The sequence below is a fragment of the Aspergillus chevalieri genome, chromosome 8 (genome assembly GCF_016861735.1).
Source record: "Aspergillus chevalieri M1 DNA, chromosome 8, nearly complete sequence".
In the NCBI taxonomy this organism is placed as follows: Eukaryota; Fungi; Ascomycota; class Eurotiomycetes; order Eurotiales; family Aspergillaceae; genus Aspergillus; species Aspergillus chevalieri.
The window spans coordinates 398,767-412,005 of record NC_057369.1 but is presented as its reverse complement, the minus strand read 5'-3'; the positions used below and the strand labels follow the sequence as shown (position 1 = coordinate 412,005).

The window sequence follows — 13,239 nt, the reverse complement described above, 5'->3', positions numbered from 1 at the left end:
ACAGGGCAAAATAGCCTTGCGACAATGCGTCCACCAATGAGATTGGGTAGAGACGCAAAGCAGGTCTAGCGCCAGACCAAGCTTTACATACGAAGCTAGCTCACAGCCTCCCGCCTCCTGCCCCAGCCATTGTTTTTGAACCAACATCCTCTCCATCGCTGTCTGAACAATATTTTCAATCACACAGTATCCATCATGTCTACAATTCTTCTCTTTTGCACTGCCCAGATGCCTGCAAGGGTTTGTAAATAGTGACCGTGAAGTTTTCATCCCGCACTGCTAAATTTATCTACAGGTAATCAATTGCCTAATGACTGACTATGCTCTCCCAGAACAAGCAGCCAACATCTTCAGTCTTGTCCGTGATCCATCCCAAGAAATCTTGGATGAATGGCAGAGCGACCCGCCCATTCCTGATTTCACCATAGGTTTTAAAGGTGCTTCTGACGCCGAAATTCGCTGTTACGCACGCAATCTCCTAGAAGACCTCACAAGCCACCATGCAAGCAGTCTAAGTACTAGGTGGATTGCTGTCCTGGATGACAAATCTCCTACTGAAGACACAGTAGTCATACATCATAACATGCGAAAATCATCGTGGGTGGAGCTGTTGGAAGAGAGGGAGGAGGAGGTGTTTATCCCTGGGCAGGCGGAAGTAAATGAGGCCGATGACTCGATTTGGTGGAAATGGCGGATTCCATGCAAATCTACGTTCAATATCTAGAATAATATCCAAAATCTAAGATGAGAGACGCTAAATTTATACTCACAAGATGAATATCTAAGAGAAGATAAGATTATCCAAGCTCATATACCAGATCAGATTATGGATGGGAAATTGCCAGATCCTAAGGGATTATTTTAGATGTTGCCGAAAATGGAAATATGCCTGATGACGCAACACGCAAAAGATCTCTTATGCTCCACAACATAAAAACAGCTCCTCAGTGGCGACCCCCACCTTCTGAGCGAGTTCCCGCACTGCGGAAAACTTGAATCTTGTATTTAACTTCACGCGGAATCGATTGATAACTTTCAACATTGTTCTCCCCAGTTGTCGCTGACAATGGGGGGCGCAAGGAAGAAAGGGGTGGTCAGAGCCGCGTCTCCATGGTCTAACCACCCATACAATCACAAAGACCACGACCAATGCGCCCACGCAGCTGCCATCCTCAGAAACAGCAGAGCTGAAGCAAATCACTGACCGGATCCAGGGCTACCTCCCCGGGATCTATTCCTGATTTGTGCAAATGAAGCTATCTAGGATCCTATATAAGACCGTAGCTACCTAACAGAGTATTCTAAGCGAATGTGCGGTTTTAACAGCAATAAGGGCAAAGGAATGAATAAGCTGCTTGCGCCATATGATATCAGTGAGGCATCAATCAGGCATCAGTTGGTATTGTTCGGTAAGGAACCTCTATATTCCGACAAATGTTAGTGGGTCATGTGACTTAATGGGACTTGGTAAGGTGGTTCCGGGGCTGAGGTTGTAGGTCGGAGCGCCCCGCGCTAGCGCTCGGAGAGCCCCGGAACGCCCTTACCGAGTCCCGCTAAATCACATGATCCACAACACTGAGCGTGCCCCAAAATTACACCTTCTTTCTTATGTTGAAATCCTTCATCTGCCTAGTGCCTACACAATTGATATACAACCCCCCTTCCTGCCGTCATAATGCCTTCTACGCTTGCAGATGTGGTAAGGAAATATCAGCCATGCGTTTAAGAAGCACTTAACAAATGCATATTAATGAAAGAAGCCCGCGTACAAAGCCTATCTTGACCGTGTGCCCGCTGGAACCCTGTCGCTACCTCTGATTAAGGAGGTATGAATTAAATGTTACTGAGATGTTTGGAAGGTGCTAACAAGTGTTTAGGGAGAGAATGAGGAGACTATCATTCACGTTGATGAGCTGTTCTGTCGTGTGGAAGACTGTATTCGTGGAAAAGTAAGTTATTACCACTTCTTTATTTTTTTTCTAATGCTAAATATGTACTTAGAAAGCATTTCCTGGGACCAATGACCTGCGTTACCATGTGAAACACTATCATAATGTTAATGTTGCGCGTCCTGGAACCGGACGGCCAAAACCAGAGGCAGTGAAGGCAGCAGTTAGTAAGTATATTCTAAGTACTTCACAGGCACTTTGCAGGCACTTACAAAGGATAACAGAGTTTTTCAAGAATATTATTGAAGGCCCTCCTTCTGAGCCTGCCCCCAGCCCTTCAGAGTCCACTTCTCCTGAGCCTACCACACCCCCTGGCCATACCAAGCCGCCATTCCCTCTCACGAAGAAAGGCACTGTAAGTACATTCAAAGCGCTTGTTTTATACCTTTTTGATGTCTGATAAGTGCTTAGGTATCATGTGCTGCCATGCAACGTTGGTGCAAGGACAATGGCCATGCTGTTCCATGTCCTAGTTGTGCAGCGAAGGGATTGAGAGCAAAGGGTAAGTAAAAATATTTTTCTAAACGCTTGATATATGCTTATTAAGTGCTTAGACTGTTGCAAAAATGAGGGGCATTGTGATAACTTTAGTCTTTTTGACCCAAATTCACTTCCCACTGATGCAGAGTAATAGATCGCATTTGTATTAGATCTATTTACAGAATGGATGATCTATTAGCTAGATAAAGAAAGATTCATAAATCTAAATCAAAATATTAAGTTATTCTTTAGCAGATAGAAATTCAGTATAAGCTCAATACATATATTTTTGATAGCTAATAGACATATCATGATGGTATCACAACTAGACCACAGATCTGAGCTAACATTATTGAACCCTTTACTGCTTTAGTGATTCATAAGTACTTTAAGACTGCTCTTCTAGTAATTAAATATAACTAGTGGAGAGCAGTTATTAAGTGCCTATTAGTTGGTAATTCATCACATATTTTTAAACATTAAAAAGCACTTTGAAAGTACATAGCAGACCTGAGTAATATTCTCTTTGCTATTTTTTGTATAATTCTCTCTCCCGTTCTAAATTCTGCAATTCAAGTTGTCGAACCTCAGCCTGTTCTCTTGCAAGCTTTACCCGTTCTTGTTCAAGCTTCAATCTTTCTCTTTCAATCTCAACTTTTTCCTTTTCAATATCAAGTTGAGCCTGTTGAACTTCTATATTTGCAGAAGCAACCCGTCGAAGTGCTGAGGAAGAGGACCTTGGTACTTAATTAGTATTTTTATGGTGTTTATTAGGTGCTTGATTAATGCTTACCGGGTTGGAGTTCTTCCACGGCTTGAGGATTGCCTTGACCATGATCGTTCACGAATTGAAGATTGTCTTACTGAAGGTGATGATTGTTCATTCCTTAAAGATGGTGGTATTATACCAGAAGTGCTTGGTAATTGAATATTATCATCATCCATAGTAGGTGAACTGAATGAGTGTTGTCGCTTGCGGGAGACTAATATATATAAATTAGGACAAATATTAAACACTGGTCAAGCACTTTTTAGTACTAGCTAGATACTAATGTAGTACTTACAATCCCGTTGCATATGACGCAAATAATGGGTTTCCATATTAGTTGTCCGATTGGCATGAAATATACTGAAGGTTTCACGTCCAAGATACTGTTGAATATCTCGCTTATCAAGAATCCAGGCACTAGGAAACTGTAAGTACTTATAGATTATTAGGAAGATATAAACCAAATACCTTTTTACTGCAGGCAGTAGTAATTGCTGTCTTCCAAAGGCATAGGATTTATTATGAGTTTGCTCTGCAGTATTGGTTGAGTTTCGGATAAAATCCCAATGTTCAGATGGAATTAATGAGCAGTGCTTATTTAACCCAGCTGCAATTACTGGATCTCGCTTGTGTTGTGCCCAGTGGAAGACATTATCAGCATTATCAGTCTCATGTGCTAGTTTTGTTGTCAATAGAAGTGCTAACATAGCATTTATCAAGTAATAATCAGTACTTACCTTGCAATAAATCAAGTAATTTGTAATAGTCGTCCATACATTTACAGGTTAATAAACCTGCCATTCTTTGACGGACTCCCTGCTGATTGGGATGATTTCCAACAGCCTTGACAATATTTCGATGAAAGTGGACCTGGCAAAAGACTATAGTACTACGAAGATGTTCTTCAGTAGTACGTGAAGGATCAAGCTCATATAAGTACTTTCCAAGCCCTTAAGAAGCAGTATGTTAGCACTGATTAGGTACTATAAAATTTCACTTACCACTAGTTTGTTTATTATCCATGTCACAAATAATTCCTTGAAAGCCTTCTTGATGGATATGCCAGAAGCAAACTGATTGTCCAGTCACATTGGCAATAACTTGAAAGACTCTTTTAAAGAGTCGATAGTATCCAATTGGGCTCTCTTGATTGGTGAACACTCGAACTAAGGTAATAACTGAAGTGATTTTTCAATGTGTTAGTGCTTAAAGGGTGCCTATCAAGTACTAAGTACTTACTTTTGCCATGATTTGGTAAATAAGTTGTAAAAACAACTTCATTTAATTTAGCAGCCTTGAGCCGCTTATAAGACATATCAACCTCAAATGACTTGAGTGTTAAAAGGAGCTCTAATTGCTCCTTCAATGCACAGATTAACATAAATTCACTGTCATCTTGGTACTTTGCCTGAATATATTCCTAGAATACTAGTTTAACACCCTGGAGGCATTAAAGAAGCGCTTGCAAAGTACATACCTTGATCTGAGGATTGATCTGCATTTCAAAGGCAACTCCATTATAGTGCTGCCCTTCAGGAAAATGTAAAAGCTTCTGTCTTTGAATTATAGCAGTAACCCGATCAGTGTTATTCAAACTTTGATGAACATCTGCTAAGGTAAATGCATTATTATCATGGCAGAACTGCTGGAGAGCAGGGGACTTCAAAAATGTGGCTAACAATTGTTTAGTACTTTTTTTGTAATAGTCAAATGCCTTAGAAGCACTTACATGTTGTCATATCAGGTGTGAGGGTATTGAAAATGATTTTTTCAAGACACTGAATGATTCGTGCTGGGGTCTTGGTTAATGGTGGTGGTGGATGTTGATGAACACCTTGTGAAAGAAAGATATAGTAAGGACAGGTTTTTTGATCAATAGGAAGCAGTAGATAAAAATAAACTTCACAGCCTAGTTTAAGTAAGGCTCCAGATCCTTGTGGGTGGTTAATCCCTGCATAAAGTGTTTAGAGAAGCACTTTATATGTAGTAAATAAGTATTAACATACCACATTTTAGGCGCCTTGTTTTTTGATGTAGTATCATACTACATTCTTCTGGCATGGGATTGATATTATTGTCAAATAACCCTTTTAGGAGCTCAACATTCAGTTGAGTTCCTAGAAGCCAGCGGTAAAAATGATATCGAGGGTTGTTAAGATAATGAACACATCCAACAAAGGGTATTAATTCACCGTTCACATCCTAGTCATATCAGATAAGTATCTCGTATGTGCTTGAAAAGTATTTGATAAGTACTTACTGGTTCCCGATGGTACTGAACGCCTGGACTACAGGTATCAAGTTGTTGTAGACATCCTTTTTGCCTTTCAAAACGACTCAGAACTGAATGATAAAACCTAAAAAGACTTAGTGCACACTTTTCAAGCACATAAATAGCACTCCCTAAATATTAGTATAGTACTCACGTGTAAGTGTTCCTTCGATTTTGATCTGGCTCAGTCAAATCAACAGCTTGTTGTGCTTGCCGCATTTGAGACCAGATGCTATTATTATATGATGTATGAGTGATTGATTTCAAATCAGAAGATAGATATTCACATATCTTTACTCCTGAACATTTCAATCGAACTTTTAGCACTGGGGCTCTTAAAAATGCACAATATATATTTTTCCTTGAGATCTCATCTTTAGAGTATTGCACCTGTCAAGTACTTAATTAATATATTCCAAGCACTTAACAAGTACCTTTCACAAACCTCATCAAGAATTGTCTTAATACCATCCTTTCCGTTTAAAGAGTCTTTCTTCTCAACAATATAGGAATATCCATGGGTGCTTGTCTTCGGATAATCAGGTAAGCATGTAGTATATTCAATATAGTCTGAAGCAAGACTATCTGGAGCTCCCTCTGTTAAACGAATTAAAGGGACTTGATGCTATGAGTAAATGTAAGTACTTTATATAAGTACTAGGAATCTTTTTCCTTAGCACGTACATCAAGATCTTCTGCATTCAGAGGAGAGTTCGGAAATGAAGCCATGATGTGATAAATGCTTAAGAAGCGCTAGATAAGTGCTATGAGGAAGATCAGGTTTTGATGAAATAAAAAAGGAGGACAAGATTCAATTACGATACTAGTGGTACTTGAAAGGGCTCGCTAATGGTAGTGGGTCATGTGATTTAGCGGGACTCGCTAAGGGTGTTCCGGGGCTCTCCGAGCGCTAGCGCGGGGCGCTCCGACCTATGTACTCTCCGGGGCTCTCCGAGCGCTAGCGCGGGGCGCTCTGACCTATGTACTCCCAATTGCCGTGTTTTCAGGAACTGTTTCAACTCGGCAGTGACTGCAACTTCTTTCTCATTGTCAGACATTGACGGTGCAATTACCGATTCTGAATCTTCCAACGCTTGTAGTAGAGGAGCTTTTAACGGGTTCCCGGCGACTTTCAAAACCTGGAGCTTGCTCATTTCTGAGAGTCCAAAAGGTAGGTCTTCGAGACGATTTTGCATCACCGACAAGACGCGTAGGGAGGTCAACTCTTTTATTTCTTCCGGTAAATGGCTGATCTTGTTTCGGCTAATGTCCAAGATTTCCAGGAGTGGCAATTTATACACCTAGTGCCAGATGTTAGTATCGGCCAGTATCAATCATCGATTGCAGGCACCGTACTCCTTTGGGAAACACCTGAAAATTGTTTATTCGAATGTTAAGGTATCGTAGGTGGGAGCACTCTGAGAAACGGAAAGGGATGTGGAAGATATGATTATTCGACAGTGAGAGTCTGCGACTAGTTAGTCCTAGGTCTCCACGCATTGTCTTACTCGATTGGAGTTCGTTGTATTTGCAGCTGCTGAAAGAGACCCACCTTTCAACTTCATCTTTGATGATATCGACCACAGATTCGGGAATACTGACAATGTTCGAATGGCCCAGATCGATCGTCAGTTTTGGCTTAACAACGTCACTGACAGCCTCATTTCCAGCCAGCGAACGCTTGGTCTCTTGGATCTCATTCTCCACCACGCGACGGGCAAGTTCAGTGGTCTCCTCTTGCGAAATCAGCTTAGGGCCTGGGTGAGGTCTCGCACTGCCGCTGGTCCTATTGCCACTTTTGCCCATGTGTCCATTGCCTTGTGACGTTTCTGATTCACTTTTCAGTCGTCCATCATTGGTGGAAGGATGAGGGGGAACATTCGGTTCTGGTGTTCCTCTGCTTCCGGTATCCTCCTCCGTATTGCCATGGTACAGACGGGGTACCCTAATCGTGTCCTCCGGACGAACCATTGTAGAAAGTATCGTCGGTCGCGCTGGCTTCAGCAGATAAACGGAGGTAATAAAAAAACAAGACAAAATAAAAGACGAAGGCCTGCCGTTATGTATCGCCCGATGTTATTATAAGCCGTTGTTCGCTCCAAACGAACCATTCATACGGAAAGAAATTCCACGGGATACGGAGAAGGATTTAAATAAAGCATTATTGAATGACTGGAAGACAGCGAAGATCTCGACGTGTACACCGGACAAGTGCGACGAGATGAGATTGCGATCCGTGCAGAAAGACTCGGTTCGGGGAATCAGGAGCCGATAATCCGACTGCACGAGGCTATATGGCGTACGAAGGATAGAGGATTTAATATATGCCGAAAGGAGTGATATTGAAGCCTATAGTGACCGTACGTAGTGCAAGTGCTTGAGTGCTTGAGTATCTAAAAATACAGTCACGTTGGCATCCTTATAGAAAAGATGAATAGCGTCGGAACTGTCTATAGAATGATACAAAGGCATAAAAAAAAGGAAAATATAAAAAAAAAAAAAGCGAAAACATACAATAGCCGGGATTCGCTGGTGGTCACCCACCCAACTACTAACCAGCCGGCGTGTGGCTTAAGTACGGTCGATAGTAGGGTGACGGCACCTAAAAGGTGCAAGATGGTGTGAAATCTTGGCGCTCGCGCGACTAGCGTGGGTGCTCTATAGAGGGGTGCGATATTCTACGGCCACTCGCACCAGGGTGTGTAACTCCGTTCAGGGGGTGTGAGTTGGCCCACTTGACTAAAGGGAGGGCCATGTCATTGGCAGCTTGCCCCTCCTCATGAAACAGGCCAGTGAGACAGCGCATGCACTTTGCCACTGTGCACAGGACACCTGTGCTGGTAGAATAACAAGGCAACATACCGTGAGTGACAACTTCTAAGAATTAAACGCACGTGATCTTAAGTACCGTATCAACAATACCAACAGACAGAAGCTACATCAAAAAAAGGGCTGAAGGCCGCCTGTGATAGTGCCCAAGCCCCCTACACACAGAATCTGTATGTCCTCCTTGATAACCAGGAAGTGGCACAGCAGCTACAGGGCTCCCCCAGAGGCTCCAGTCAACGAACCATCTTGGCCTTCCAAAAGGTTGCAAAGGCCTGGCCCTCCCGGTCCCCACGATGTCAGGCCATTCAGCCTGGACAAGTCTATGTCCACTGGATCCCTGGCCATGCTGGCATCACAGGGAATGAACTGGCTGATGAACAAGCAAAAAAAGGTGCCAGACTGATCCCACAGACGAACGCCCCTCCAGCAAGGTATGCCTGGGCTCACCGCGCTCTGAAGGAGTTTTTCTGGCGACGATTTCAATCATACTGGATTGAGAATGCGCCACAACAATATCAGGATCTCTCCATCAGCCTGGATAAACGACCCCATGAACTATCCCTTCCCAGAACCACCCTCGGTCGTCTCCTTGCCGCCCGGTCGGGCCATGGGGACTTCGCACAGTATCATGAGCGCTTCAGACATGAAGACGCCAAGTTGGAGTGCTCCTGTGGACGCCCAAAGACCCCCCACCACTTCTACTACTGTCGAAAAGGCCACAAGGCCTCCCCACAGCCATGGGGTAACCGGCAGGTGGATGAGATTCTGCGCTCCAAGTCAGGAACAAGGGATCTCCATGGATGGTTGCAGAGGTCTCACTTTTACAGCACGATATGTCCGGCACACTGACCTCAAACCCACCAACCCCAAAAAAAAAAAAAAAAATCTCCTCTTCCTCTCCCTTTTCACCTCCTTCTCCCCCTCCTCCCCCTGAATGGATATATAGTGCTGGTTATTCAGCCCAAGAGTTTTTCAGCAAGTTCCTGCGAGGGAGTCTTCGCCAGTGTATGATAGAATCAGCTTAGCTACCAGATAGGCGGTTTCGCTCCGCCCGTCGTATGTTCCGTTCCGGGACCCCCGCGGCACGTGATCTTAGTTGACATGTGACCGAATTTCCGACGTAAAATAGCAACTACTACTACTACTACTACTCACTCACTACTACTACTACTACTCACACTCACACTGTGCACACAAGCCACTTTCCACTCACGCTCCCCAGACGAGTAATGCCGCCTGTCACCAGGCACTCGGCCAGAGGCCACGCCTCAGGCGGTCCCCGCTACGGGGACAGCCCCCGGGAACAAGGCTTAGCCGCGCTAGTGAAAGCCCGCGAACACCGAAAACTCGAAAAGCCAGATAACCAGATGGAGGGAGGCACAGGCGAGCCAAATGCCTCGCCTCCACCCCCAACACCTCTGTTCATGGACTATGAAATGGCAACCCAATCGCCACCAGCTATGCTGGAGCCACAATGCCCAAACAAGCAACTTGACTTCGAGCTCGAAAAAAACGCCAGCGTCGCCCTACAAGCCCGGGCCAAAAAGAGAAAGAGGAAGACAAGGAGATACTGGAGTTCCTCAACCTACTGGACAAGAAGCTCTCCTCTATGAAACAGAAAAGCCTCCCCAGGGCCTCCTCCTTTGGCAAGGCTCTACAGACCTTCGTGCACAACTACTTCACCCAACCCAGTGGCAAGGCAAATGACCAAGGCCACACAGCCAACCCAGGCCCAGCTAGCCCCCCCAAAACATATGCGAACACTATCTCCCCATCCAAACCAAACAACAAAACTGGAAAACAACCTGTTGTCTCAGCCCCTAAGCCAGCAAGACCTCTTCGCCTTTTCCTTCGACTCCCAACAGACCACCCTGCCCGACATGCCAGCCCGCATGCGACTCTACAAAAGCTTCGCAGTAGCCTAGATCCAGCAGTCACTGACGCCATCAAGGAAATACAACATGTTCCCACAGGGCTCGCTATTGGGCCTAAAGATGTCCAAAATGCAGAGATCCTACTTGTCAATAAGGATGATATACAACAGGTAATCCAAGGCTCTAATGCTGAGTTAGAACAGAGATGGGCAATCTTTGTCATCCCCGGTGCCATCAAACAATACATTGGCTATGATGGTTCTGTTGTCACTATATCAGAGCAAGCAGCAAAGGAAGAATTTAAGCTGCAGACAGGCACCATGCCCCTAAAGCTACACTGGTCCAGGAAGAGCCAAGAACATTCTCTCAATACAGACAACACAGCAACAATGGTCCTGGCAGTGCCAGAGACTTCTGCCCCCAGGATCCCACCTTGGGTCCATTTTTTCGGCAAGAACCTCCGCATTAGGCGCAAGATCATAACCCCCAAAGTCCAACAATGTGCCCGGTGCTGGGACTACCATAACCCCCGGACCTGCACCCGACGACCCAAATGCCGGCTATGTGGAGCTAAAGACCACACTGAAGAGGGTCACAAAGAAAGCACCCAACAATGTGCCAACTGCCAAAGACCTGCTCCTGCTGACCATGCACATTGCCCTGTACGGCCGAGTATCAAGCAGGGCATTTTGGTCCGGGTTCCCAAGACACAGGTAACAGCTATTCGACGAATTGAATCTGGTCGACAACAAGTTCTGCCACCCAAAACTACAGAGGACAGCAACCAGGATAAACAAACAGGCACTGATGCCTCCTCTGTGAACCCTGCTGTGGAAGCAGTTCCCAGTCCCACATCACCCCAATGAGATATGACAAATCTCTCCCACAACTGCAGATCCTCCAGGTCAACGTGGCCCGGAGCCCATCCCCACATGAAGCCGCTCTGCAACTCGCTTTTGAACAAGGCTACCACATTGTTCTCATCCAAGAGCCTTGGATCTCCACCTTCCGCGCACGACGCCTCTCTAAACACCACCCTGCCTTCAAGCTATTCACACCAATAGAAGACTGGACACACAAACCACGTACCCTTACATATACTCGCAAACATCCACAGCTTAAAGCAGAGCTTGTGCCATATGGCCCCCAACCCAGCCGGGACTTGACAGCAGTCCAGGTGGGTTCAGGAGACCAACAAGTGACACTAATGAATCTGTATAATGCTCCCCCTGGATCTGTGGATGCAGGGGAGGGGCTGAAGCACCTCCTAAGCCAGTCCCTCCCTACCAGGCCCTGTTTGGTTGCAGGGGATTTCAATCTCCACCACTCATCCTGGCAGACCAATACAATCAACTCAGCAGGAGCAGAGCATTTCCTGCAATGGGTAGATCATCAGGGGATGACCTTGATGCTCGAGCCAAACACCCCAACACATGATAACAACACCATTGACCTCACCTGGGCCAATAGGCCTCTGGTCTGCTTAGGAACACATACAGAGCCAGCACCAGGGTTCCCAGTCCTAGCAGACCACATAGCTCTGTCCACAACCGTCCATTGGCACCCTATCAACAACACAAAGCCTGTGCCGCCCCTCCGAATGGCCACCATGCAGGAAGACATCTTTCATTCAGTCATCCATAAGGAAGCAACAGCTTTGGGCAAACCGCCACCAGCACAGCTCGACCTCACACCCGAAGCTCTAGACCAGTACACCTCTGCAATCACACAAGTAATCACAAATGCCCTGGAAGCATCCACAAAAAGAGCCCATGCTCACCCATCAGGCCATAGATGGTGGAACGAGGACTGCCAGGATGCAATAGTGGCACTCCGAAGAGCCTCACGAGACCCAGATAGCCCCCCAACTGAATTAGAAATGGCACAACGAACCTTGCGCCGCACAGTACGCCAAGCAAAACGGCAATACTGGCGAACACAACTGGATAACTTCACTGACAGCCAGGATGTTTTCAGAGCAATCAAGTGGAATAGGACAGTGGGATCCTTCCCAATCCCACCTCTCAAGAATGGAGAAACAGTCCACACCACTCCTGACGCCAAAGCAGAGCTCCTGGTAAAAACCCTCCTCCAGAAGGCTGCCTGCGCAGATGACATCCCCTTTGACAATAGTGACAATCCAGAGGCAACCCTCCCCTTTCCGACCATCACATCTGGAGAAGCATACCAAGCTATCTTCCAAGCCAAGAGCAGCACACCTGGGCAAGACGAGATATCCAATGCAGTCCTGAAGAAGGCCTGGCCTGCTCTTGGCCCCCATATTTCAGCTCTGTACAAACATTGTGCTGCAACTGGATGGCACCCAACTCCCTTCCGACAAGCCCTGTTGGTAGCCCTCCCCAAGCCAGGGAAGAAGGACTACAGTAGCCCACGCTCATACAGACTAATTGCTCTCCTCTCTACCTTGGGGAAAGGACTGGAACGCCTTATTGCCCGGAGATTAGCTTGGACGGCCATCAAACACAAGGTCCTCCACCCCCAACAATTTGGGGCCCTCCCCTGCCGTTCAGCTACCGACCTGGCGGCAGCTTTGGTGCATGACATTGAAGAATCTTGGGCCCGGGGTCTCAGCGCCTCCATACTAACTCTGGATTTGAAAGGCGCATTTGACGCGGTCCTGTCAGGCAGGCTGAACCATCAACTCCGCAGACAAGGATGGCCTGCCACAGTGCTCCGCTGGGTGTCAAGCTTCACCCAAGACCGAACAGCAGCTATACAATTGGACGGGCATCAGAGCTCAACCTTTGCAGTCCCAGCAGGCTTGCCTCAGGGCTCCCCAGTCTCACCAATCCTGTTCATGCTGTACATTGAACCTGTCTTCAAGATAGGTCCAACAATCGCCCGCAGAGGTCGTTTTGGATATGCAGATGATATCTGCCAACTAGTTGTCAGCAAGTCCCTTGAAGAAAACACCACCAGGCTACAAAACATCACAACAGACCTGATGGCTTGGGGCCGAAGAGAAGGACTCACTTTTGACCTGGCTAAAACAGAGCTCCAGCATTTCACCAGAGGTTGGAAGAGGAACAACCCCACCTGCTCAAT

At 46.0% G+C, this 13,239-nt stretch overlaps 5 protein-coding genes across 5 annotated transcripts; 2 read left to right on the top strand and 3 right to left on the bottom strand.

Moving 5' to 3' along the window:
• Positions 1 to 195: 195 nt before the first annotated feature.
• Positions 196 to 724, top strand: ACHE_80136A (uncharacterized protein; the record flags this gene model as incomplete). The annotated part of the gene is made up of 2 exons (XM_043283473.1): positions 196 to 240; positions 296 to 724. The coding sequence occupies 2 exons, from the start codon at positions 196 to 198 to the stop codon at positions 722 to 724; spliced, it is 474 nt and encodes a 157-aa protein (XP_043140749.1).
• Positions 725 to 1,675: 951 nt separating this feature from the next.
• On the top strand, positions 1,676 to 2,580 carry ACHE_80135A (uncharacterized protein; the record flags this gene model as incomplete). Its single annotated transcript, XM_043283472.1, has 7 exons — positions 1,676 to 1,699; positions 1,761 to 1,826; positions 1,878 to 1,949; positions 2,002 to 2,116; positions 2,174 to 2,304; positions 2,361 to 2,451; positions 2,504 to 2,580. 7 exons carry the CDS (start codon positions 1,676 to 1,678, stop codon positions 2,578 to 2,580), a joined length of 576 nt encoding a protein of 191 aa, XP_043140748.1.
• A 378-nt stretch (positions 2,581 to 2,958) lies between these two features.
• ACHE_80134S (uncharacterized protein) lies at positions 2,959 to 3,374 on the bottom strand (the record flags this gene model as incomplete). Its single annotated transcript, XM_043283471.1, has 2 exons — positions 2,959 to 3,166; positions 3,223 to 3,374. 2 exons carry the CDS (start codon positions 3,372 to 3,374, stop codon positions 2,959 to 2,961), a joined length of 360 nt encoding a protein of 119 aa, XP_043140747.1.
• A 96-nt stretch (positions 3,375 to 3,470) lies between these two features.
• Positions 3,471 to 4,937, bottom strand: ACHE_80133S (uncharacterized protein; the record flags this gene model as incomplete). The annotated part of the gene is made up of 7 exons (XM_043283470.1): positions 3,471 to 3,615; positions 3,667 to 3,874; positions 3,936 to 4,148; positions 4,200 to 4,376; positions 4,438 to 4,618; positions 4,676 to 4,872; positions 4,928 to 4,937. 7 exons carry the CDS (start codon positions 4,935 to 4,937, stop codon positions 3,471 to 3,473), a joined length of 1,131 nt encoding a protein of 376 aa, XP_043140746.1.
• A 1,402-nt stretch (positions 4,938 to 6,339) lies between these two features.
• On the bottom strand, positions 6,340 to 7,441 carry SOG2_3 (leucine-rich repeat domain-containing protein; the record flags this gene model as incomplete). Its single annotated transcript, XM_043283469.1, has 3 exons — positions 6,340 to 6,771; positions 6,827 to 6,938; positions 7,023 to 7,441. 3 exons carry the CDS (start codon positions 7,439 to 7,441, stop codon positions 6,340 to 6,342), a joined length of 963 nt encoding a protein of 320 aa, XP_043140745.1.
• Between the last annotated feature and the right edge of the window lie 5,798 nt (positions 7,442 to 13,239).